At 37.4% G+C, this 27,070-nt stretch overlaps 1 protein-coding gene across 2 annotated transcripts in view; it reads right to left on the reverse strand.

Moving 5' to 3' along the window:
* The window catches only part of cntnap2a (contactin associated protein 2a), a 511,778-nt gene that overhangs the window by 290,113 nt on the left and 194,595 nt on the right, over positions 1-27,070 (reverse strand). For both annotated transcript variants that reach the window (XM_077244572.1, XM_077244573.1), the window contains exons 2-3: positions 22,799-22,909; positions 4,681-4,874 (exon numbers count right to left, since the gene is read on the reverse strand). In XM_077244572.1, the coding sequence (XP_077100687.1) occupies positions 4,681-4,874; positions 22,799-22,909 (305 nt within the window). The remainder of the gene's footprint in view (positions 1-4,680; positions 4,875-22,798; positions 22,910-27,070) is intronic.

The following is a 27,070-nucleotide window of genomic DNA, read 5'->3' on the forward strand; positions in this document are numbered from 1 at the left end:
ATATTTCAGATGCAAAAGATATGATATAATTTGCGATATGCAAAATTATGTTTGGAAACGGCTCAAGGGCAGATTTTTTTTACCAATGCAACAAAACTTATGCGACAAAGCAATTTTTTAGGGATGACGTCATTACGCACACCATCGGTATTGATAAAAGGCTAATTGAATGGAAACAGACTGGAGACAGTCTTTAAGACACTTGTTTGTCAAAACTTTACAGACAGTGCGCCAGTACATATTTAAGTTGTTTTTTGTGTCTTATCCCACTTGCAGGGTTTAATAGCACTTGAATTAATGATATATAATGGCTGATCATATACTGAAGCACAGGCAAAGGATGACAGAAAAAAACAAAGTTAATTTTGACAGCCACACATAAATTACAGCATATTAGTGTTGATAATTATTCATTAAAAGGGGAGAAAGAGTTTCCAAACAAGCTTTTCGTGTCCCTTTAAGTTTCGAAAATGTATGCACTAAAGTTAAAGGGTTAGTTCACCCAAAAATGAAAATTCTGTCAGTATTTACTCACCCTTCATGTTGTTCCAACCCCGTAAGACCTTCGTTCATCTTCGGAACACGAATTAAGATATTTTTGATGAAATCTGAGAGCTGGATCACTCCTTCATACTAGTCCATAGGCTTCTTCAGGGATTGAACTTGCCGGCCTCGAAAAGTTATTAAAGACATCATTAAAATAGTCCAAGTGACTACAGTGGCTCAATCTTGAGTTTATCAAACGACGAGAATACTTTTTGTGCGCATAAAAAACAAAAATAACGACATTATTTCAACTATTCATTTCCTTCTCTGTGGGCCTCGAGTCAGATCACTAGTGTAATAGCGTACGCTTCTGTTGTTGTACGTCACACGCATCACACACATGACTAGCGTCGGCCAATAGTGAGCCTACGTGTGACGTAGCTCTACGGAATCACACTAAGTTAACTGACTAGAGGCCAACTAAGAAGGAAATGAATAGTTGAAATAAAGTCATTATTTTTGTTGGTTTTTGCGCCCAAAAAGTATTCTCGTCGCTTGATAAACTTAAGATTGAGCCACTGTAGTCACTTGGACTATTTTAACGATGTTTTTAATAACTTTTCGGGGCTGGCAAGTTTCAATCCCTGAAGAAGCCTATGGACTAGTATGGAGGAGTGATCCAGCTCTCAGATTTAATCAAAAATATCTTAATTCGTGTTCCGAAGATGAACGAAGGTCTTACGGGGTTGGAACAACATGAGGGCGAGTAAATACTGACAGAATTTTAATTTTTGGGTGAACTATCCCTTTAAATGGAAATTGTATCGACACAGAGATAATTAGCATTTCCATCAGCTATATTGATAAACATTTTGATGAGCAAAATTCCCCTTGTAGAGGGGTTTCTTGTTGAAAGCAAAGACAAAAACAGCTGTAAGAACACTTCACTAAAAGTGGTGTAAAGCAGCAAATCAAAGGTGAATATAGTAAGTGGATCCATCATGCTCTCATGAGGAAACTCCACTTTAGAAACTTTTATCATGCACCACCGAAACGCTACTCTTGATTCGCAAAGCTTTTCAGATGACTTTTAAATGTCACTCTGGCATCATATTCAACTTATTAAAGTGGATTAAATTACCCAAGGCTAAACTTTTAGGGTTAAAATAAAAAAAGATGTCATCGTGTCATTCAAATCCTGTAATATTTTCTGTCTTCTGTGGAACATAAAGTCTGAGCTGTTCTTTTACATTCACTTTGACTGTCATTTTTCAAAAATTAGACAACCATTTTAAAAGAAGTCCATTGTACTTCTGTGATTTATACAATCTTCTGAAGCCATTGCTTTGGGTGAAGAACAGATTGAGATTAAAAACCTCAGCTGAAGTGATGACTGACAAATGATTTTGATAATCGACTGATAGCCTTTTTGCAAAATCTAAATACTTGTGTGACATTGTAACATTTACAGATGAGGATTTGGCAGTCAAATGTAAGTTATGTGCAGATCACTCCGGTATTTTTCCGATGTGTTATGTCCATAGAGATGTATTATGCACTGCAGTAAAGGGACGTAATTCCTGGATGTTTTCCATGCAGAGTGCACATATGCGATTAATCAAATTCATTGTCGATTGTTTTCATTATTGATTATTATTGATTAGTTGTTGTAGCCTTAGAAAATACGCAGTCATGGGCAAGAATCATGTTTGGATTTATTACTGTTCGTCACAGATAAGGTTTTCTCGCAGATTTATAAGCAGACTGGCTGTATAATACTTTCATTAGAATCTCACAATGGATAAACTTTAACATACACGTTTGTCGGTGTTGTCGGATCATCAGCTCTTTTTTTTTCCAGTGCCGAGAGAGTGTTTGCATGGTTGCCATATTGAGAATAATAACCCTTTCACGAGTAAGTTTAAAATATTCTGACTGACTTGGAACTGAATTGCTTGTCACGTGACACACCGCAGGCACAATAGCACATGACAGATGTATCACTTTTATTTTATTTTTTATTCAAAATATTCACAAACTTGCTTAACATGTCATCAACTATGTGATGTTCTGATTCTCAAATACGTGTAAGTGAGAGTGTTTTATCGTTTAAAAAACCTTTATAAATGATCTTGATCTTGATCTATAGATCTTATGTAGCCCTGTCCCTTTTCAGCGCTGCCCTCGTTTATCTTTTGTCTTCCGGTCTGTATTTTCACAGCGATCCTGCATATTTATGAATGAATGGCTCGTTTTAAAATCTTCCCTGTCCCTCACTGACACGTGTTAAAACATCTGCTTTAAACATTACAATCCTCAAGATAACTTTGGTTTAGTTTACATTAAGTAAATCCACTTCAAAAGCGAATTACTCCTGGACAGCAATGCCATAGAAATATACAGAGCGACCGCAAAAACGGAAGTTCAAAGACAATATTTTAAAGATGGCTGTGCCCTCTTTTCTCTGGGTCATAAGGTCTATAACGTGAGATGGGTGCCGCCATGTTTGTTTGCGCCGCAGTTCAGAGAGTCCTGTCAGTCGGATTTACAGCATGTGAATTCAACAGTTTCTCCCGAAATACATTCAAGTAAGTGGCCAGTAAACTGGAAGAGGAATAGAGTCAACTTTATAGTCACTTCCACTATGTGTGTCTGATATGAATAAAACATGTCGGCAAATTATATTTGAATAGATTGTTATTGCTGCTTCCATAGACATCAGTGTGTATTTTACAAACTCCAAACGTATTGTTTTACTGGTGCTTATGTCTATTTAAATGTCTGAAACCTAAAATAAAGGTTAACCATTATGTGGTTGAAAACACTGCATAGTTGTGATATATGACAAGCGCTCAGTTTGAATCTGGCAGTTATGTGACGTCACTGTACATTCTAAATTCTGTATGTGAGACTGTACTCTCAGGAGCACAGAAATAAAATCCTACATGGGACCACCGCTCTATGGGCAGAATTATCTTTTTAAGAGAAAAGCCCAGTTTGGTTGGATTTATTATCTTGACATCTGGCAATCCAAATCAGGATGGTTTTTACAAATGCAAGGGAATGAAAAAAAAAAAAAAAATTCTGGACAAATAATCAGCGGGGAAAATATTGTGCCGATTATTTCTAATCAATCGAGAGAAGCGGAATAATATAGAACATTTTCTTCCAAGAGAATAGGACTACTTTGAAAATTTGAACTGTTTTTACCTAATCTAAAGTCTAGTCTCAACGTCAAACTTGGATAGATCAAAAGATGAAATCATCTGAAGTGAGCTGAGAATGTCCAAGAGCAAAATTAAGGTGGAGCGGGATAAAAGACAATAACGATTCTCCTTTAAGACCACACTTTGTGGATTGCTGGTTGGTCCAGTAATAATTCCTCTCCCCTCTGCTGTGGGTACTAAGCGCAGTGGTACATCAGCCTGAAATAAGTCCGTGAAACCATCTTTTTCTGGATCTAAGTGCTCCCTTGATTGCTTACTGTTGATTAAAGCACCCAGGAAGAAATCAAAGCATCCTCTTGACTCATTGATCTTCAGTCGTCCTTGGTGAGCTCAGTATGTGGAAGAGGTATGCGAACATCCTGCCACCATAACCACGTCTTACAAATATGTCAAGGACCAATCTTGAATCTTGATTTCATTTTGTAATTCATAACATTCCACACATTAAAGATGCTACTGTCTAATAAAATAAAAAAATAAAATAAAGCTTTATACGTAAACAATTGAACAGCAATTTGATTAAAATGTGAATAAAAATCCGGGATGAAGACCCTGGTCATATCAATCTTCAAGAAAAAGTTGTTTTATTCTACATGAAGTGGGTCATCAACTCAAAGGAGCTGTCATGCCAAAAACACAAGACAATGACAAGGAGTTTTGCAATTTTACTGCAACGTACAAATGCAAAAGTTGCAAAAGTTACTGCAACGTACAAATTAACATTTAGCCAGTGTGCAAGGTAAAAAACAAATGTAAACAAAACAAGCAAAATAAAAACAAACAGCTATTTTAACTTGTAATAATATTTCAGAATATCACTGTTTTTACTGTGTTTTTTATCAATACAGCATTAGACATTTAAACATTTTTTTTAATTAAATTGAAAATCAAATCTTACTGACCCAAACCTTTGAACAATAGTACCCAACACTAAAAACGACAGTATATGAATTATTATGATACTCACCCAGATGTTTCCATCTTGATGGTATGGTTTCCAGTTTCTGCCTGTGTCACTGTAGAGCAGCCGATAGCGCGTTGTCCAATCAGAGCTGCTATATCGACCCTGCGTGGCGATGGCTGTGACCTGTTTTCTGCTTCCCAGTTCGACCTGCAACCACTGGTAATGATCACTGTCCAACGGAGACCAGCCCCCCGCACCTAGAGAAAGAGCACAATACTCAGCATCTCGTTGTATTGATCTGAAATCTTTGTGGTTGTGTCTCACAGGGGTTTGAAGAAAACAGAACAGGAACAAATGTTTTAGATTTTTTTTTTTGTAAATGTTATACATGTTCTTTTCAAAGTTTTTTAAGAGTACAAATTGAATGGGTCGGTAATCTACAAAAGCTTTGTAATTGATCAAAGATAACCTGTTATGGTGTTGGGTCTACTGAACTAAGTGGATATATTCAAGAGGAACATCTGTATTATTCTGTTTTCACTTCTCTTGGAAGTCTTAAGAACAGATTGCCTTACAGATGTTTTATCTGTGCTTTTAGCTGGAGGCTTTTGAACATTTGTTAAAGGGATATTTGAAGGATCATTAAATATCGTAAATCCAACCATTAAAATTAACAAAACAACCCGTTTTTAACGCCTCCCAGTGCCTCCACGACCCCTTTTCAGCCCCTCATGTAGTTCCCACTTCAGGCCTGCATTATGAACAAATAGGGCCTCCTTCATAGCCTATCTTTGCATATGAAATAATAATAATTTGCATATCAACATTTTCTACCGCCAGAATATCTTCTTTTTAATCATCACTTTAACACAGAGATACAATGTATTGAAAATAAAAATATCACAGGCTACAACACATCAAAATCATAAATGCAACCTTCATAATAGCTTAGAGGAGTTTACTTTAAATAGTTTTATCATAAGAGGGTCTTCTTTCTGTCCCTAGGAGAGGATAATCATCAGGGACGGACTGGGGCTAAAATTCAGCCACACTTTTCCCCATAAATGACTTAATGCATATTGAGTGATATAAACAAACCAAATAAAATATTTAAATATTTGTGTGAACATGATGAATGATCAATTTTTCAAAACGTATACCCTTAACCCAGTGGTTAAGTGGGATTTGGTAGGTGGGGAACCCTCAAATTTTCTGTAGGTGCAACAGGGAAAAATGACTCACCGTGGGACAACATATTGAGTATCGTGGTATAGCAATACTTTTTGGGACAAGAGTGTCACTGTGGCACCACATATCACAATACTTATTTACTTTATATTTCAATGGTTTTATTTTGGTCAATCAACACTGATATGATGATGATATTATGTTAAAATTTCTGAACACTAGGCCAAAAATTTAGCCCTGGCATTGTAGCCACATCAGCCCACATTACCTCCCACAGCCATTTGCATTTAAATGTGAGGTAGTTAGGGGGGTTGGGGGGCATGCTCCCCCGAGAAAATTTTGATTTCTCTGACCTAGATATGTGCAATTTAAGACTTTTGAAGGCCAAAAAAATGGATAATAAATAGCTTTAAAACCATGTCAGTGTGCATTAGATTATTTGTCAATACCTGCTCTCTCATCTTAATCTTTCTTTTTCTCTCAGTCTCCTTATCCTGCCGTATTTCTTCCCCTCCTAAAGCTGAACTTTGACTGATAGTCTTTTCAGTTTCGTCTGTGTCAGTGAAGAAAGTAAACAGGCACAACTGATGAGTTTTATGAATCATTTTTTTAGATAAGTTAATTAAGGCTACCAAATCAGCATTGCCATTAGGATCCTTCTACAAGCTTTGGAATTTGAAAAGTAATTTTAAATAATACAAATTATAGGCTACGTTTAAGGCAGTTGGTGGAATTGGTAGACGTTCCCTTAGGCATGCGTTGTGGAAACGCGGCAAAGCATTCTAATGTATAAATATGCAGCATTAAGCACGGACCGGTGATTTTGAACGAATATTTAATTTCGATAATGGTTACATAATATTAAAACTAATCCTGCTATTGATATCTTTGTAAGACTGCCGACCCTATAGAACAGTGGCAAGGAAAAGCAATGTCCGGCGAAATATCGAACATTAAACTAACTTTACCGCGCTCAACCACCGTGAGTGCATTTCACGCATTTATAATCACTCGCGTTCAGCGGGGAGGAAGGGAGGCTGGTCGGCCAGTCGGTCCATCTCGGGACCAGCGAGATTTGTTGAGATTAACGAATCTATTTATTTAATAATTTATCTGAGGTGCCGGAACGCAGTTCCGGACCGTTCCGGCCCACTTTAACCCCTGTCTTAATAATGAATTATTTTATTTGTCACCAAATAAAAGACAACAATATCAGTGAACATAATAGATACATAAAATATATGGATGCGTGTAAAGAAAATTAAAACAATTAAAAATATCCCTAATGAGCAGAATATTTTTATTGTGCATAATTTCCAATCCAGCTGTAATTGTCACCTTTGTAAAAAGTGTGAAAATATTATTTATTTCTATTTTGTCTATTTTTAAGATAGATAGTAGCAACATTAGTCTCAGCAAAACAAAATATTTAGACATTTTATTCTAAAAGTGTTAAAAGTGTCATTTCCATCACAAAATAATATTAAGCACAACACATCATTTGAGCTATGGTGGAATATTGTGGGCATTTTCATGACTTTAATAAAAAAAAAAAATGTTGACACCCCGGGTTGTCAGTTTGCAGAAAACAGCTGGAAGTATTGCAGCCATGGAAGCCAGCAATGAACAGGGTCAGAGATAGCAGATTCTACCAGACCCAAAAAGCCACAGCATCCATATAAAAATTACCAGAAAGGCATATTAAGACGCAGATAAATCAAAGGATCAACTTAAGGCTCGTCAAGCTGAGGAGGGGGCGGGGCAAACAACTCTCCAATATTTTGAATTTGGACTGCAGTACCCATTTCAACTGCTAGCTGTCAATATTACACATTGCACCTTCAATAGCAGTTAGAAAACCCACTTGAAGGTGCATACCACCAACTACTGCATGGCATCAGTGTGACAGTTGACGTAAAGTAAAGGATCGGGCATAGGATAGCCAATACCGATCAGTTAAACATTAGCTTAATCAGCCCCGGTACTGATTCTTGAGATCGACTCAGGACATCTCTACTTAGAAGTAAATCCACTCCATTAAGTTCCTTACTATCTTCATAGTGAACATAAAGCAGAATGGCACAGCAGCCAGCCAAAGGGAGAGTAAGAGTGAGGACATAAAGTGAGGGTCAGCAGTTTAGGGTGTCCATGGATCAGTACAAGACAGAAGCTTAAGAGAGTGTAAGGGAGCCAGGGGACATCCACTCCACGCCACCTGCAACCTGCCACCAAGGCAGATGTTCTGAGGAGATAAAGAGCAGAAGAAGGGCCCTGGAAGGACACCAGACTCTGAGAAAGAGGGGGATAAAATAGGTAGACGGGTAGGCAGAAGACCAAATAGCTCCTGGAGTTGTAACGTTAGGTCCAGATAAAATAAAAACAAAAACACTCAATGAATCTGATCAAACAAGAAAAGATAGAATGGAAGAGATGAAAAATAAATTGCATTGTGTTTGTCTAACCCTGCCTGATGGGATATCTGTGTAGCCTTATAGATGTGGCATGTAGGACTTTGTGATGATAATGCACCTAGGCGATGATAAATCATATGGCATCATTTTTGAATAGTTTACCATCTGCTAACACGCTGACACTAAAGGAAAGAGACTTGCAACCTACGTGATTTGCTGTGCCCATTTTAGTAATTTGCGTTTGCATTGCGTACTCATGACTTCATTGACTTGACAACATTAATCTATTTGATCACTTCTGGATTCAAATGTACATATGAAGATGCAGACATTACATTTGCAGTATTGGTTTCTTATACAAGATGAAGCAAAGCAACGGGTAGGACAGTATCAATGGGAATATGCTGCACATTAATCACAGAATGATCTGTCTGAACTCATAAGTAAAATCCTGTCATTACTGTTTTATCATTTTCATGCTTGAAATTACATCCGTCGCTATGGGCGGGCCATAGGGGGCCGGGCCCGCCCCCAAAAATGCTTGTGCCACTTGAGGAACAGATCTCTTAAAAAAATTACTTTAATTTTAATTTTATATTATCATAGTTGATAATTTTGGGTCACATCAACGTTGCATTCTTTATCATTAAAACATTAAGAATATAAAGAAACAATGGTGTGATTTTTTTTTTATTGATGGTAATCTATAATCCAACAGCCTATCATGGCCTTACTAAAAAGAAAGTTAGGCTACATACGTGAAGTTGCCTACGACAGTGTAGCTCAACAGTTACCGCGCTTTTTTGAAAGCTGGATGAGTTTTCGCCGGCTTACTTGCTTCAGTTCTGTCGAGAGAGGACAGTGTTGCCTCCACTCAAAGTACCGGTATGTTCAACGTCTCTGTGCGTGTGTGTGTGTGTGTCTCATGACAATGCATATCCCTCTGTTAACTGCTTTAAAATGCAATATCTGAGAGATGCTTCTGGTGTTACATGTTGTATCGTCAAGTGTTTTATGGATATTCATAACATTGCTTCAATGTAATGTGGTGTAGGCTATAGGCTACCTGGTCATATTTCTGTTGGTTATGTTTAACGTGATGATTATGTGCTTTGCGAATAGAGTATACGATTATTATAAATATACGTACTGTAGGCTAATAATAATTGTGCCCTCCCATGCATTTCATATGCCCCCCTTAAAGGAACACTTCGACTTTTTGGGACTTTAGCTTATTCAACGTATCCCCCAGAGTTAGATAAGTCCATACATACCTTTTTCATCTCCGTGCTGGCTGTAAGTCTGTTTGACGCACCCACCGCTAGCCTAGCTTAGCACAAAGACTGGATGTAAATGGATACAGCTAGCATACTAATCCCAATAAGTGACAAAATAACGCCAACATTTTCCTATTTACATGTTGTGATTTGTATAGTCACAGTGTGTACAAATAACAAGGTAATATGAGACACAGCCACTTTTTAAACGTTTAAATACTGGGAACTATTTTCTCAGAAGGCGAAGCACTGCTACTTGGGCGGAGTGATTACCGCAGCACCCGAGAAGCGTTCTGTTAACAAAACCAACGTGACTAACTAGCTAGTAGCGAACGTGATTCGTGATCATGGCTGACTTTGAGGAATTGTCAGAGGATTTTTATTTGGTATCAAACCAAGATCCAGAACCATATCATTCACACAGGAAGTGCAGTGAGGAACGGGATGAGGAACCAAAGTGCAGTGAGGAACCACGTTCACGTCTGTCTGTTTAATGCTGGAGCCAGCAGACTTGTTCAACATGTTGACGTTTAAGGCCCTGTTGGGACCAAGTTTTTGTAAATGTTTTGTAAAAGAGTAAGAGTAAGTTTTTTCGCTATGCAAGCATTTTCATCGACTAGCTTATTAATAAAAAAAAGTTACGTTGTACGAATTATTTTTTATGTATCTAAATGTTGTAATCAGTTTTAAATACATTTTAATCATTTTAAATAAATGCACAAAAATATTTTCAACATTCATGGTTGTGTGTTTTATATTATTTTTAAATCCATGTTATATACACTTTTAAACTATAAGTCCTTAGCTAAACTATGAGTGTAATGTAATTGGTGGCTAAGAGCCGTTTGTTAAACAGAGAAGAATACTTATTATAAATACAAGCTGTATACAATAATATTAGGCACAGTAGCTTCTTTTCTTTTTTACCAAGAATTTTATTGAACAATGTGAAAAACCATAAATGGCCCGGTACAAAATAGGGATGTCACGATATTCGATCAGTTAGAAGACGCATAAAGCTTGCCACAAAGAACCGGTAAATGTAGCCTAATCATTATGAATGTGTCAAATATAACAAGGATTGTTATAATGATATAACATTTTAATTGTTTCTTAATAAATAGTGTTTTCTGTGACTATGCTGACTCGTGCACCTTCGCAGTAATGTGAAGGTGTTTATAGAGATAAATGCACACTTCATACGGATTATAAGAGAGTTGTCTGTTTCTTTTCGTTTTGAATTGTTTTGTTTAAAAGTAGACATTTCAAGCTTAGATATATTTCTGAGTTTCTGTTCATTTATGAGACAAGCTCCAGTTCACGTGGGATGCAAGTTATATCGCGTCGGCGCCTCCATGTCCTGATTATAGGCTGCTATATTTGCTTCTTATTTATTAAATCCAGGCAATTGGTTAAAACATTGATTGAAATTAAGATACAATTTATACAAAACGAAATTCACTTTAAAGAAGGGCTTTATACAAAAAAAAACTTAATAAAGCGGTCAAAATGATGTCTCTCGATATTACGCATGATTAGGCTACTCATACTGGCTGATAGGCTGATCACTTTTCATATAATCAACATAGATGAAATGGAAAAAATAACATATTATTTAAACATAAATATGAAACTAACTTTACTCCAATGGCTACAACACGTAGGCCTACAGTACAGAGAAATGTAATGTAATGAAATTAAATTAAATGTAAAGGGGGGGCGGGGTTTTGAATAATAATCAAATTATTGCCAGCGATCGTCGAATATTATTGGGGTGTGCGTTACTGAAGGCCCTGACTGAAACCCCATACGCTACTGTGTTTCAGGAAGTCGTAAGTGTGTCCAATCATTAGTCTGCTATCAGTGGCTCAAACCTCCATTACTAACTCTAATGACGTTACCGTTACTAACTCCGCTTCGTGTCATGACCACATTATTTTTCTAATAATTCAACGGCCTGTCGTCAATTATACCTTACTAATTAGTAGTTTCTGAAGTGTAATTATTCAAGTTCAGACAGATTGTCTTTTGTTTTTGCTCTTCTGATGGTTTTCAGCTTTCTCTTTCTGCAAATTGTATAGTTGTATGGTGTATAGCGCTATGACCCAGCACCAAAAAGACTATCAAAACACTCCCACGCAGCCTCAATTCTTCGAGAAAGATGGATAAAAAAGCGCACAGGAAACAAAAAACCTTGAATAAATTATAAACGACCCTGCCAAATCACAGAGATGCCGATTCGCACGGGATTCATTTTATCATAGGACCTCTGTGTTCGGTGAAATATGGTAGGTCATTTGCGGGGGAATTTTTACTTTACAAATTACAGACATGGCCAATTCGCACGGGATTACGATCACAGACAACCTCCGCAATTATTACAAATGACTAGAGGTCACCATGTAATACTTATCCCGTGCGAATAGGGCTTTTGTCTCAAAATAGTTCAATACTGTTTATGCACCAGTAAATCAATCCAGTGACTAAACGATCAAGTTCACATTGTTTCTCCTAATAGCATTAAAATATATGTTATTCAAATTGTGACTAAAATATATACAGAAAGTGATCGAAGAACGTTCCCTTTACAATCGCTGATGCTCTCAATCACACAGCGAGAGTTTATCTGGATACTTGCCAAAACTCCCATTATGTAATCAATGACGCTGTTACACTGCACAACAAAGCTCTTACTGTTTTAAATCGTGTTTCCATTGTTACTTATGGTGAAAGCATTCATTAGAGTGTAGAAATCATATTGCAATGATGAGATCACTGCATTCACGCGATCAACAGACTGTCTGTCATCTGCTCAATGCTCATCACTGCAAACTTTCATGTGATGGGAATAGATCTAAATAGAATGCCATAATCAACACTTCATGATTCGTTAATCTCAACTGCTGTACTAGTAAAAACGTAGTAAAATTATTTGAGAAGGTTCCACATGTAATGCTTATTATGTAATGCCCCTTCAAACAGAGCGTTCAAATCAGAGGACTAAAATCAGGGTAGAAAATAGGCATTTATTTCTAAATTGTAAAAAAAAAATTGATGTAAAAATCATATTAACATTATAAATGCATCTCAGGAAACATTTTTTAAAAATCCAATTAATGACCCCTTTAATGACTTTTAATGAGGTCAATAATCCACATGGTCCCTTCGCTTCATCCACAGTCGTCATCAGCAGAAAAATTCCTTTCTATGAATGCATTGGTTGGTTATTTTATTACTCTAGCTAATATGACGGCTTTTTAAACGTCAATCACGATTTTTACTATTATATTTCTTATTTTAGTATTGTAATTTCAGAGAATAAATAAATAAAACAGACATTATTGAAATCTGGAACACTGATTACGTCTTGCGGAACGCGGGAGAAAGCTCCAAATTCCGGGACAATTCTAATCCCAATTCTACTATCTACATAACATTAGAATATCGCATGGCTGGAAAAGGCTCTCAGTAAATCAGATTCAAGAACCAGAAAGAACTGTTGTATCCACAAAATTTAAGCAAATGCACAACTAAAAAAGCCATTGCTGTCTCAGAAAAACATCAAGGACAGAATTAAGTTTTTGGCAGAATGTGGGAAGTTATGTGTATATATATATATATAATAGACAGAGAAAAAATATTTTATTCCCAGGAAACTAATTTTAACTTCATAAGAATGCAGGTGGAGAAAGAAAGAGAAAGGGAAATAAAGGACATGGATCACTGCTCACATTCCTTATATTAGTCCCAATCTCATGCATGGACACATTGTTATTCAGCTGAGCTTGGGGTACATAACTGAATGTTGGGGTACTGAACCTTTCTACCCCTCAGTCATTCACCTCAGTTTTCCCACCTCTCCCTCTCATTTTTTTCCAACAGGCTATTTTGTTTCCTCCGCCTGTCCCTTCCCATCTCCAGCTGTGAGGCCCACACAGGTTTCTGATGGAGCAAGATTTGACCTTTCCCTCAGATTCATCTCACAGATGAACTGCTGCTAAATAGATTCCCTTCTTGCTGAATGAAAGAGGAGGAAGCCTAAACAAGTCTCAAACCTGACGTCTGGATTTGAGATGATGCCGATGGTGGAGCCCGAAATGACTGTGTGCACACACCAAAGCGACGTGATTACAGCTGACCTTCAACAGGCCATTTGCTGATGTAAATCCTTATGAAAAATGTGAAGTGATGGATGTGTTTCATATAGTGTCAAGGTCTTTAGGAGACTGAGTGAAAGATGCGTGAGCTGTGTCATAATGCGTATTAAAGCACTATGCTTCTAAAAAGATCTAATGAACAGCATGAACACATAGCCAGAGTTTCACCTTTGTTCTTGAGGAGGGGAAAATGGGATCATGTAGGCCCATTTCTATTCTTTATAATACACAAAGGCAGCATAAATCCAAGTTATGGCCAGTCCTATAGAGACTATACAAAACGATGGAAACAATGCAATGGAAAAAAATTTACTAAACTAGAACAACCCCATTTCTATTGATTGAACAGGTACAATCTGGTTTTATCATCCTACTTATGTCATCCATGTATAATTATAATATATATATATAAAGTCCCTTTCTCGGAAAGTCTGTTAACTCGGCGGCCATATTTGTAATACCTGTGGGCAGCTATTTCAGGCATCCAAGACCAAGTCCATGTCTATTTGAATGGGGGAATCGTGAAATCTCAAATAACATATGTAAGGGAAACAGGTCAATTTAGCGCAAAGGGAATTCATTAATTAATTTATAGGGAATTTTGTAAGAATCACTTATTTTATCTTCCAGCATTCACTTGAACGGGAAGTAACTATCAGCTCTGCAGCGGATTAATATCCAAACTATAGTGAAAACACTATTTATTAGCAAGGTAACTAGATCATCCGTTTAAGACATTAAATTCGTAAGCACATAACACATGACACTTCCCTTATAACACACACACACACACACACACACAAACACACACAACGGAACTTTTTTTCAACGGAAAAGAAAAGAGCATAGTCTTTTGTTCAGATGTGGCCGTTTCTCCTCATCTCACCATAAATGACACGTTATCTGAGTCACTTAACTTTCTCGCTGTAGCAAAGTACAATTTAGACATGGTTTCTATACTGAGAATACAATACATTTTACACAGATTTCATTCAAGTCATCTTCTGAGTTATGAGCAGATGATCATACTGGTAGGAAACAATAAAAACTTTCAGTCAAGCATTCAATACTTATAGAAACTGCATGAATTATGTGTGATCTAGGCATAATAGTCACATATTTAGGTTGTAGACATGATATAGAATTATGCGGTTGAACGATGTTTGATAAGTCCATCTAGCCATGTTTTAAATTATCTGATGCATTTTGAGCATATAAAACCAGTCTATGTGTTTTTTAAAGAGATTTCCTTGAGAGGTCACTCTGAGGTCTTTAAGAAGAAAAAGGTCTTGTTTATATATTTGTTTTTTTTGTGGGGGGTTATTCGAATGAATAATAATAATAATAATCTTTATTTTATATATTGCCTTTAAAAGTTGCATCTCAAAGCACTTTACATAAAAATAATGAGGTTAAAAGACACACACAACAGTCCAAAAAAAAAAAAGCCAATATAATAACAAACAAAATAATCACATGGATCACATAAAAGCTACCGTAAAAAAGTAAGTTTTAAGGGACGATTTAAAAGCACCAAGGGATTCTGCATTCCTATTCTCAGAGGGCAGGGGATTCCACAATTTAGGAGCCAAAGAAGAAAAAGCCCGATCACCCTTAGTTTTTAGGTGTGTTGTTTGGACAGTTAAAAGACCAGCTTCAGAAGAGCGTAGAATAGGGTGATAATCTCTGATCTGCTCACAGATCTCACACATATTTTAAATCAGCAACAAAATCTGACATTAAGTGTTCCATAAATGTTGTTTCTTATGCTCAAATAGCATTAAAAAGCGTATTTTTATAAGCTAGTCAAGCCAATGTGCATGTGCAGTCCTAAGCACGAGTCTCCGGTTTCTATGGAAACCAGTTTCTAATGGCAGCTGCAGTGACGCAATGACTTTATCAAACAGCAATTGGCTTTTTTACTTAGAATGCAGGACGTATTACGCCGTATTGCGTGTTGCAGTTTCTCCCATTCATAATTAATAGAAGTGAACCATCTTTCTATATCTATAGTCTTTGGGATTACCTACAATAGTCTGGCATGATGCTGCTCATCTAACTATAACTAATGAGCCTTCTTCTGTGACATCATAATCCAGGGTCCCACAGCACCCTGTACTCTGGGACAACTGGGCACTTCTGATGCTGTCAAAATGATCTTTTCTTGGCTCTCCAGCTCAGTGACATTGGAAACGGTCAGAGTCATTGCCCTAAAGCTAATTATATTTAAAAAAGTGATTTCAGCAGAACATGTGCTGTATGGATGTGGATTTCATTAGAGAGTCCATAGTGTCATTGTTATTCATGATATGAAGTAAAAAAAGAAAAATCCACAGTGTATTATAAATAAAAATGTCATACTCCATTGACAGTATGAAGTTCAGACATCACCCTATTATTCACAGTCTTAATGACTAAATAACTTTATGCAAGACCGATGACAACTGTATATCGGCATGGGAATTATGGGCAAGAATGACACATCTGACAGGAATAACCTCTTTTCAACTCTGATAAGGCATCATTAACATGCATGGCCTATGACTTTCATACACTAATAAGAATCCAATCTCTGATGATACTGGGGGAAACCACGATACGTTACTCACCTAGGTGTCTTTAAAGTACATTGGGGTTGGTAAGGGAGAGCTGTCATTGTGCAGATAGCTGTCAAGCTATTGATATGAAACCTCATGTGTGCAGACTGGCAGGTTGGAGAACATGTTCCCTGAACACTACTGTGTGGCTTTCAGAGTGACTGGGAACCCTGTGTCACTATGCTGACTCCTGATGGAGGCAGTGCCAGAGGGCATATCCCATTGCTTATTCTCACAAGCCCCACCGGCCTGCAGTGAGAAAGGTGGTTGAATTGAAATGCCAGCCTTACATACACCTGGAAGCTGCTGTTACCACCGTCACCTGCCAATCTTGTGTGCCTTTATGCTGTCTGAACTTTTATGTCCATCACTGAAGCACTCATTCTGGTTATATTACACAAAAACCAAGCAAACAACAACTATATCTAGTTGTTAAACATACCATACATCCTAAATACGTCCTATGCGGTATTAAAGGAGTATTTCACCCAAAAACAATAATTCATCATTTACTCACCCTCACAAACCTGATTTTATTTCTTTTTTTAAATTTTAGTATAAGAGATAGTAATTTTGTTATGTGATCCTATTCTTTATTTTCATTTAGCTTTTGTCACGAAACGTGCTGATAAAAGCTCACGAAGACGGGGAAGAACAGGATCTTCAATATCAAATCTTACAAAATATACTTCTCACATGCTTTACTGTTGACGAAGATGAACAAACACTGAGGGAGAACTGAAGGCTTAAGTACACAGAGCAAAATGAGATAATTAACGAGGAGATTGAAAAGACACAGGTGAATGGCATAACTAATTAAACAGACTGAGGCAAACTAGATCTCAGGACAGAATCAAAAACACAATGCAAACAACAGAACGGGGTATACTCATTACAGCTATATTTTCACTTTACCTTTAGAAATTTTAGAACTTCAGCTAAAACTTGTTTATTTCAGTTAGTTGCAGAGGCAACATTTCTAGTTTTTTTTATCAAATACTTTTAATAGTTTTTGTTAACCTTTTTAAACCGACTTTGTCGTCGCTGACACACATCAGGAAGCTGTATTTGTTTTACCGTAACTCTTCAACCGTTTGCACTATCAAAACCATTCAAATTGCCCCTGACAGTAGACAGTATTGTGCTTTTCGGCAATATATGGCTTATTTTAACGGTAATTTTATGCTTTCCGTCAGCAAATGATAACAGCTTTCTCCACTGTAAAAAATGATTTTATGGCAAAGTAAATAAAACAGGAAAAATCATGTATCTTTTGCTGAGAATCATTTTGTAAAAATGAAAACTTTAGAATATTAAGTAAATCCTAATTATATACTCAATTTTTACTTGTAAATATAAGACATCCAACAGACAAGTAAATTTGACTTCTGACTCTCTGGCATATTTGCACGCATTAATTAAGTAGGCCTACTTGAAGCAAATTTAAAAAAAAAATCTCGAAGAAAGGAATCTGCGCATGCGCGGAAGAGGGATTTCCAATCTCCACTCCATCTGCTCTCGACAGGTAAGCAACAGTAAAAAACTGCATTATATTATGGATTTTCAGATGTAATTTATTCAGTAAATGTAACTTAATTCAATGATTGTGTTGTCATCACTTAATTCTATACATTTGAAAAGTTTAATGATCTTAATGACGAGTTAGCTTCGTAAGACGCGTTTGCCAATTTTTTCTCAGTTTTAAACTGTAGGTTTTACACAAGTAAGTTACGCCTAAAAAACATGAATATGTTACTTTAATCTTGATCTTTTAGTTTAATATTTGTTATTTTGTGTGCAATTTTCTTTATAGATGACAAATATCGTGGCCACGAATTAACAATAAGTGAGCAGGTTTTCGTTCCCTCATCGTGCACAATATAATTCATTCCCTCATTCATTTACTAAATCATGCATACTATCTATTAAATGGTCCCTGCTTTTACTAAATCATGACCACGTTGTAAATGACAATAATTTGTTGCCTTATTAAAATCAAGATTAGTACTCTCAAATTCCCAATTCGTAGCCATGATATATGTATCATTAATGTGAGGAAATGGCTACGAGCAGTGTTGCCAACTTAGCGCCTTTGTAGCTATTTTTAGCGACTTTTCAGACCCCTTTAGCGACATTTTTTTTAAAAAGCGACTAGCGACAAATCTAGCGACTTTTTTAGACAAACCTCAGTAACCTCCAGGGGCCTCATGTATCAACACTGCGTACGCACAAAAACACGGCGTACGCCAGCTTTCACGTTCACGGCCAGATGTACTAACAGTGAAATTAACGTAAGAATGTGCGTTCCTCCACGTAAACTTCATGTCTGGCGTACGTACATTTGTTGTGATTTTTGTCCGTTGGCGACTCATAGAGGCAATAAAGTGCAGTGGCAAAAATTACACTACGAATTGTTCTATCTTACCACCAGCTGTCAGATATTCCTTATAATTTGTAATTGATAAATTATTTGACATATTATTGTCACACGAGTCTTATTAAAATATTCTATTCATTATGCAATTAAGTAAGAACATATATAAAGCAGGTGCAAATTGATACAACCCATCTAGCAATGGCAGCGTTGGCTTTATTAGAGGACATTTTCAATGGACAAATCCGGAGAGAACGAGTTTTTAGGGACCACAATGATTTTCTGGCCCACGATGATGACTGGCTTATCAGCCGTTTCAGATTTCCAAGGGCTATCCTCTTGGAGCTCTGCGCTGAGTTGGGTCCGAATTTGGAAAGAGAGACAGTGAGGAGCCACGCATTACCCGTTCCTTTACAGGTGCTTACTACACTTGGTTTCCTGGCAACTGGTTCTTTCCAAAGAGAACTGGCAGACCACTCAGAAATAACCAGTCGTGTTTGAGCCGTGCAATGCCAGCTGTATGGGATGGGATCATCCGCTTGTCTACCAGGTATATAACGTTCCCATACGATGCAGGTGACCAGCCAAACATTAAAGTGCAATTTGCAGCGATAGCCGGTTTTCCTAATGTAATCGGAGCGATCGACTGCACACATATTGCTATAAAGGCGCCATCTGAAGAAGAATTTGCATATGTGAATCGGAAACATTTTCATTCAATAAATGTGCAGATAATATTGGTTACCTTCGTGGCAGTCCTGTAGTAAATCCGAGTTTTCCACAGCAGCAGATACTACTCAAGAGAGTAAAGTGTCACCCATAATTGAGGCAACTCTCTGCTCAAAGGGTGTAAGTTCATCGACCCCTTTACTACTGCCTGTTCTGCCCACACTTTGTCAGTGCGCAGCAGTTCTCCATTTAATGTCCAGCTTTATATCAGACCATTTCTTTTTAAGGTCATTTACAGTGCGGCTTTCAGATCCCACCGCATTGACGGCATCAGCCAAACTCTCCCACTCATATTTTTTCCTTTTGTTATTAATTCCGGAGGACAAAGTTCCACATATTTTTTTCTCGTTTCTACCTCCGATATAGTAGCACCTCCGATTCACTTTCTGTAAAGTTTTGTTTCTTGCCGCTTGCTTTAGCCATTTCGTACTGCTTTCTTTTGCCAAAGTGGACTCATTACCATATTTAAATGTATTTAATTAAGGTAGGAGACTGGGTGGGGCGTTGTGCTCGTGCATGTGCGCTGATTTTTACGTTAATTGGGATGTACAAAGAGAATATGCGTGGGATCCTTCGTACGCAGAGATTCATACATCTGTTTTTTTTTTGTCCGTACGCAATGTTTTAGTATGAATTCAACGCAAGTCTTTGTACATGAGGCCCCAGATGTTGCCAGTACTGTTCTGCGAGCGCGAGCTCTTGCTTTCTCCCTGCCGTCACTCTCTCTAACTGCGTCTACCTTGTTCAGTGAATGGCTGAGACGAACAGCAGCACATTCATGTGTTGAGCGCGCGCCAGTTTTTTTTTTTCCCCACGGACTTGTCACGTATCTGCTTCTCTTTTGTTTTATTTTTAAAGAGTTTTGTTAGACCATTTTAATTTACTTTCTTTTCTTGTGCTTATTACTTGTAATACTCGCTATCACAGAGCTTTCACCCAGTTCCCGAACTCTCTCAATTCAGATAATTTTACACATATAAAAAGATTCAGTCATTCACTATATCATAGCTACTTGTTCTATTGTCTGACAAAAATAATATAGGCAATGAGAACAGCTTTATTGGACATTCGGCTATATTATATTATATTATATTAAAATACAGAATGTTAGCATGAATTTAGAGGGAAACACATTAGGCAGGCAGAGCGCAAGTACGACGCGATGACGTCATGAATATGCTAATTAGTATATGACGTCATCTAGCGACATTTGGCGACTTTTAGGGAAGGCGTCAGCTACTTTCCTTTAAAAATAGTTGGCAACAGTGGCTACGAGAGTAAGGTCATGCAGGATGTTCTTAATGTTTTTGATATGATTTGGTATGAGTGAAATTAATAATGTGAATGCAAATTAATCAACTTTTAATTTATAAGTATTTGCTGTTTACTGATTTTTTTTTTCTCTTTTCTTAATTTCAGGATATTTCTCAAATGCATTCAGTCCTTTATGCCTTTGTTGCTGTAAACAGGTTGAGAGGGACAGAGAGAGAGACCGAACACACTGAATTGTGTTTGCAAAGTGATCTTAAGCATTATAGGTTTCTGTAGATGCTTATTTCTTAATAAATTACTCTTAACTGCACATTGTCACAGTATTATTTTTTCACATTATAAGAGTAACATTTAATTTAAAATAATTACCAGCACTGCATAAAACAAGTAAAATGCATTTAAAATAGCAAATATATTTACTTAATTATATTAATTACATCAGATTTAATTAATATAATTCAACAGGCCAAATTATATGTACTTATTCACTTTGTTAATTTTACTCGGCTTAGTTAAGTAGATTACTTAATTTCCATAAATGTAATATTTGTGCAAAAACTTGCCAAATAAAAATTGAGAAATTCTACTTGTTTTTCTCAGTGTGGCAGAGCGGGAAGGAAGGATTTGAACGGAGAGATACAGGTTAGAGTGTTTTGGATTGCATAAAATAATAAGAGGAACAAATACATGGCGAATGAAGTGGTAGACAGCAGAAGAGGGGATTGGGATGATTTTTTATGAAACTTGGGAGGCGGATGGCCGTTATTCTTACACGCATCTTATCATGTGTATGTGTGTGTGCCTGTGTAAGTATGCATTTGTAAATGTGTGCGTGTATGAAAAAAAGTGTCTGGCCAATAACTGTCATTTGTTGAAAGCCAATTTCTTTCTGAAAAAGATGACACCTTGCACATGAAGATAGCACATTGTTTAAGAATTTTACAGTAAAAAAAAAAAAAATTGTGAAAAACACCTATTTTTGCTTCAGGTTCTAAAGGGTTAACAATAACTTAATGATATTATCCAATACCAATAAAAAAATTCATAATAATAATAAAACATCTCTTAAATCATCCGATGGCCAAAATGGTATTAATATATTGTGGATCCCTACATAAAATAATGATAAAAGAATAACGACTCGACCCAAGCTGTGAGTTTTTCGATAAACTGTTCATTTAAAGTAACCTGCCTCATGTGTGCATGAGCTCTGCTTGACAGAATAAACAACCAAAAATGAATTAATACAGACATTCAAAGAACACCCATTTATACATACATAGGCAGTAGCCACTGTTTACAGAGAGATAGTCTGCTCAAGGAAGAAAGATTTATATGCAGCGTACGCTGTGCCTAAACGCTTTTAAAAGAATTTGTAATACAAGGCAGTTACAGTAGCAAATTAATATTAGAGTTTGTTTTTTTGTATATACAGTCAAGTGACTCATTGAGCTTGGAAAAAACATGCAATTTAAAGCTTTTAAAATAAGTCCCACGGCCTCCAGACTCCCATATATAAAACATAAATTTGAATCTGAATTTGCTCTCCCCTGAGAGCCTATCAATGCAAAAAGCAAGCAAAATTCTTCTGACGCACATTTACCATTGGGTTCAATTCTTTCTACATTTGCCCTCATAAAAAAAAAAAAACACTTGATCTTGTTCTGTCGCAGATGCCAAATTAAACTTTAGAGACGTCCTACGAGGACACGAGAACTTCCATTTTAATTAAACAACATTTTTAATGAGTGGCCAGGAACAAAATGAAAATAATAAATATGTGAATTATGCACATGTCACCAAGATAAATCATAGCGTTACCACATCTGCTGTAGATTTTCGCTCAATTAGTCCTAAGCACATAGTGTTTTCCGAAAGCACAGTTTGGCATAATGGGATGAGCCATTGTAAGCCAGTAATTCACGCCTGGAGTTATTGAAGTAATGACTCTGCGGTGCCATATAGTGCATGAATGTTTATTGAAATGACACAAAACTATATCAAGTCTGAGCACCTGTGAAATTGAAGTTTGTAATATATAGCTGTCATAAAACAACAGCTCAAGAGTGTTTATTGAGGTGTTGTGTCGAGAGAAAAAAAGGTCTGTTCACTCTGCAATTCACATTGGTGGGTGTGAATATGTGTATGAGCAAAGTATGAAAATGCTTTACAGTACCTCCTCTTTTGTTTAGCTTGGCGTATCCAGGTGCATAGCCACTAGTGAACACTGAGGAGCTGGTGAAGGCATTATGGGGGAGTGGTGTGACCAGAGCTTCATCACATTTTTCTGTTGAAGAAAAAGAGAGAGAAAAAAAACATTACGATCACAGGAAATAACACAACATAAAGCAGTGAAGCAGCACTTAAATGTCAGATTTATTTTAGGAGAGTGAAAGCACCCTTGCCAAAAGATGCAGGAAGAAATGAGAGATGCCAATGTTTACTGAGCTGAGATGCACATCATGGCAGACCTTTCTGACTGCAGGCTCCATTAACACCAGCATATTAAAGAGTCAAAGCATTTAGAGGATGGAGGCTGTGCTCCCGCCGGTCATAGGTCTGAGGGCTTCACGGTTACAAGGCTAAAATGCCAAGACAAGTAATCTCTTCCAGTAGATATGAAAAAAATTAACACTGAGCTGGTTTTAGTCATCATGTTCATGAAAACACAAGATATGTGGCTTGATGTGTTGTAAAAATTAGTGGGCGACGTGCACAACAAACACCCTCAAATTATAAAAGTGTAGCACCAGGACTGGCATATTCAACAACATGTCTCTATAAATAATGATAATGTTCACTGCAAACACTGTGATAGAGTGTTAAAGGTAAATGGCAACATGCCCAGTGTAGCAGTGTGTTAATGTTTGACTTAAAGACAAATAGTGATTTGTTTAATAGCTGAGTTTTATGCTTCACAAAATGTACATGGATAAAGGGTTAGAAATGGAGAGAATAAAAAAAGTATACACGTCTTATTAGAATACACTAATCATATTTGTATGTAACAATACATTTTATTTTATATAAATATAATTTTATATACTATAATAAATATTAATATATGACTTATTACATAATATAAAATGTATATTACTTTATATTACGTATATCATAATATTTTTAATAATAAATATTTTTATACAGTATATTGTAGACAATGTTCAATATTTTATTGTAAATTTAATACAAAATTCCGATACTTACATTTCTTTCACGCTACTTCAATTTCTTTCAAATTACTTCACTTTATCTTTTTTTCTTTTTATTAACCTATTATCCTTCACGAGGACGCCGACACACTGAATCGTTCTTTGTTTAAATAGTTCAAAGTTACTATCAGATTTAATATATTACCTTGACAAACTATACATCACTAAAAAGATATAAGACTCAAGTTTAAGTATTTGACCACTATTTTATTCTGAGAAACTTATACTGACAGTTATGTATTAATTTGTGTCAGGAGTTATGTAATGGAAAAATGAGTCGATACCTTAAATTGTCAATAAAAATAGGCTATATCATGATTGTGGTATTATTTGCAATTGTCAGTGTTTAGAGATTTAAGGGATTGATCAATTTTTGTAACAATCAGCCATGAAAATTCCTGAAAATTTTAATTCCTAATGTGATACATACACTGTAAAAAAAATAAAAGTTGAAAATAAAACAAATATTATTGGATTACATTTGACAAGAAACCAGTCTTTCTACTTCCAATTCAGTGTTATTTGCCATTTCTTTGTAATTAGTTGTGAAATTTACTAGCACTATTATACTCTACACTATTTTTTTTCAGTGTACACTTGACATAAAAGTGATTAAAAAAATCATAATGAGACAAAAAGCACCAGTCCAGATTTGTTTCCAAATGTGTACCAAATAAGATTTCATGCTGTTGTCCTTTCTCATACAACAGTGTATGCAAAACTGGACAACTATCTGAATGACAAATGGAAAGAAATGATATGGCATATGCAAAGACAGCTTCCAGTTACAAACTGTCCCAGAAGAGCCACAGCAGAAATGACTGATACCAGTTTGGGGTTTTCAACATGAAAACATTTGCTTTCAGCCGTTCACTCTAACAGAAACCCTGGACGGAGGGAGGACTTCCTCAAACTGTATGTGAGAAGGGTAGACACATCTGACATCTGATTCTAATGAGCATCTGCCATGTTCAAACAATATTTAGCTATTTGTCTCCAAATCCCAAGTCAAATCAGTCTTTTGACCAGGAGTATCAAACAGAAATGCATTCACATATGGCTGTCTAAACCAAGATCTACATCTTTTATAACTCTTGTTCTCACCAGACAATCCCCATTACTCAGAGGACACACGAAAACAGTACACTCTGTCATTTGTGCCTTCTCAACCTGTTGGTGGATAGCAGAAATATCCAATTACAGTTGACATTATAGTGTCAAACTGGCATAATTACTGTCATCTGCATTGCATTACAGTGACAGATGGAAAACAAACAATTAATTTTAAGAAAATAAAGCATTATAGTTTCTCTTGAGAACCCAGTGCTAAAACATGTAGACTTGCTTCAGGGAGTAAAGATGAGCATCCAATCATCTACGTCAACTGAAAAACATTAATTTCTTTCTAAAAAATCATACGGACTCTTTTGAACGGAAGTGCACGTCCTGAAGACTCAAATAAGGCTATGATGATCCTAAAGGTCTGTGATTGTTTACTTTAAATACAGTTCAGTGAGAAAAAGGTAAGGAGAAGTTAGAAAAGACAGAGTGCAAAAGATGCTGTAGCTTAGTGGTTAAAGATCTTGGCTCTGTAACCAAAAGGTTGTAGGTTCAGAACCCTGCCAAGAGCAATCATCACTATGTCTTTGAGCAAAGCTATTAACCTGAGGACGTCACAGGGATTGACCCCGTAATAAATGTACTGGATATTTGGATAAAATGTTTCAGCTAAAAGAAGGACAAAGCAGAGGTATGCCAAGATCTGGACTGTAAAGCCGATAACAGTTTAAAATGAACTGATCATGTCTTTAATTTACTGGAAGTGAAATTAAATACCAGTATCTGACCAGTATTATTATAGACCAGTATCTGGTGTCATTGATACACTTTCAGGCTAAATCTTCATGGAATGAGCCAAAGAACGTCTCGGTTACGTATGTAACCCTCGTTCCCTGAGTAGGGAACGGAGACGTTACGTCGGATGACGACGAATGGGGGTTTCGCTTAGAACACCTATCGACTTCGAGTATTACAAAACGAGCCAATGGCGATGAAATGCCATGGGTCTGCGGAATTTGCATAGCGTATCTCCGCCCCACCGCGTGGGTATAAAGGAGGACGCCGGCAACATGCAGGTATGTCTTCGCTGAGGAGCCGAGACTGAACTCAGGCGTCTGCCCAGCGGTACAGCGGAAGTGGCAGGGAGACGTAACGTCTCCGTTCCCTACTCAGGGAACGAGGGTTACATACGTAACCGAGACGTTCCCTTTCGTAGTCACTCCGAGTTACGTCGGATGACGACGAATGGGGGTCCCCGTGAAATCACGCCACCTTCACAGCTGTCTTCCAGTGCCCTGCGAAAGTCTGATCCCCCTGTCGTGATACTGGCACAGACGAAGGAGTCCTACTTAACACAGGAATACCAAGGTACACTGGGAAGCATATCTCAGAGGAGATATGCCGCAGCATGCCTACCCGTAGGGAGGACTTAAGGTACACATATGGCCGGAGGGCTACATATGGAGGAACACTGGAGTGACCAGCCCGAGGGGTGGCAACTTTCAACTCCAGGAGGGCAAGATGGCTGCCAAGGGAAAGACACATGCTCAAGGAGGCTTACAGTGGAAATACACATGTGGGGGTTACTCAGGGAGGAACCATGCACACGGAGGCACCTAGCCGACGCCCAGGCAATAGACACTGGCGCCAGCGTCAACAGTGCAGGAGGAACTCAGGGCTTCAAAGAGGAAGGCTCACCTGAGGAATAATCGCACGTATCCAGTCCGTGGAGTGGAATGGCGAGCAAGCGAAGACACCTGAGCGGGTCCAGCACGAGAGGACACAGGCTCCACTCGGAGATTATAGAATCTGGCGAATGTGTTGGGTGTCGCCCAGCCTGCAGCTCTACAAATGTCTGCCAGCGAGGCGCCATGTGCTAGAGCCCAAGAGGAAGCCACACTCCGAGTGGAGTGGGCTGTCACACCAAGGGGGCACGGTCGGCCTTGCTGTTGGTAAGCCAAAGCAATGGCGTCCACTATCCAGTGAGACAACCTCTGCTTTGAGAGAGCCTTTCCCTTCAGTCTCCCACCATAACAGACAAAGAGCTGGTCTGAGGTCCTGAAACACTGCGTTCTGTCTACGTAAGCGCGGAGAGCGCGTACTGGACAGAGCAGTGCCAAGGCTGGGTCTGCCTCCTCCCGGGGCAGCGCTTGCAGGTCCACCACCTGGTCCCGGAA

The sequence above is a fragment of the Siphateles boraxobius genome, unplaced genomic scaffold (genome assembly GCF_051911475.1).
Source record: "Siphateles boraxobius isolate OS27281-9 unplaced genomic scaffold, OSU_SipBor_1 26, whole genome shotgun sequence".
In the NCBI taxonomy this organism is placed as follows: domain Eukaryota; kingdom Metazoa; phylum Chordata; class Actinopteri; order Cypriniformes; family Leuciscidae; genus Siphateles; species Siphateles boraxobius.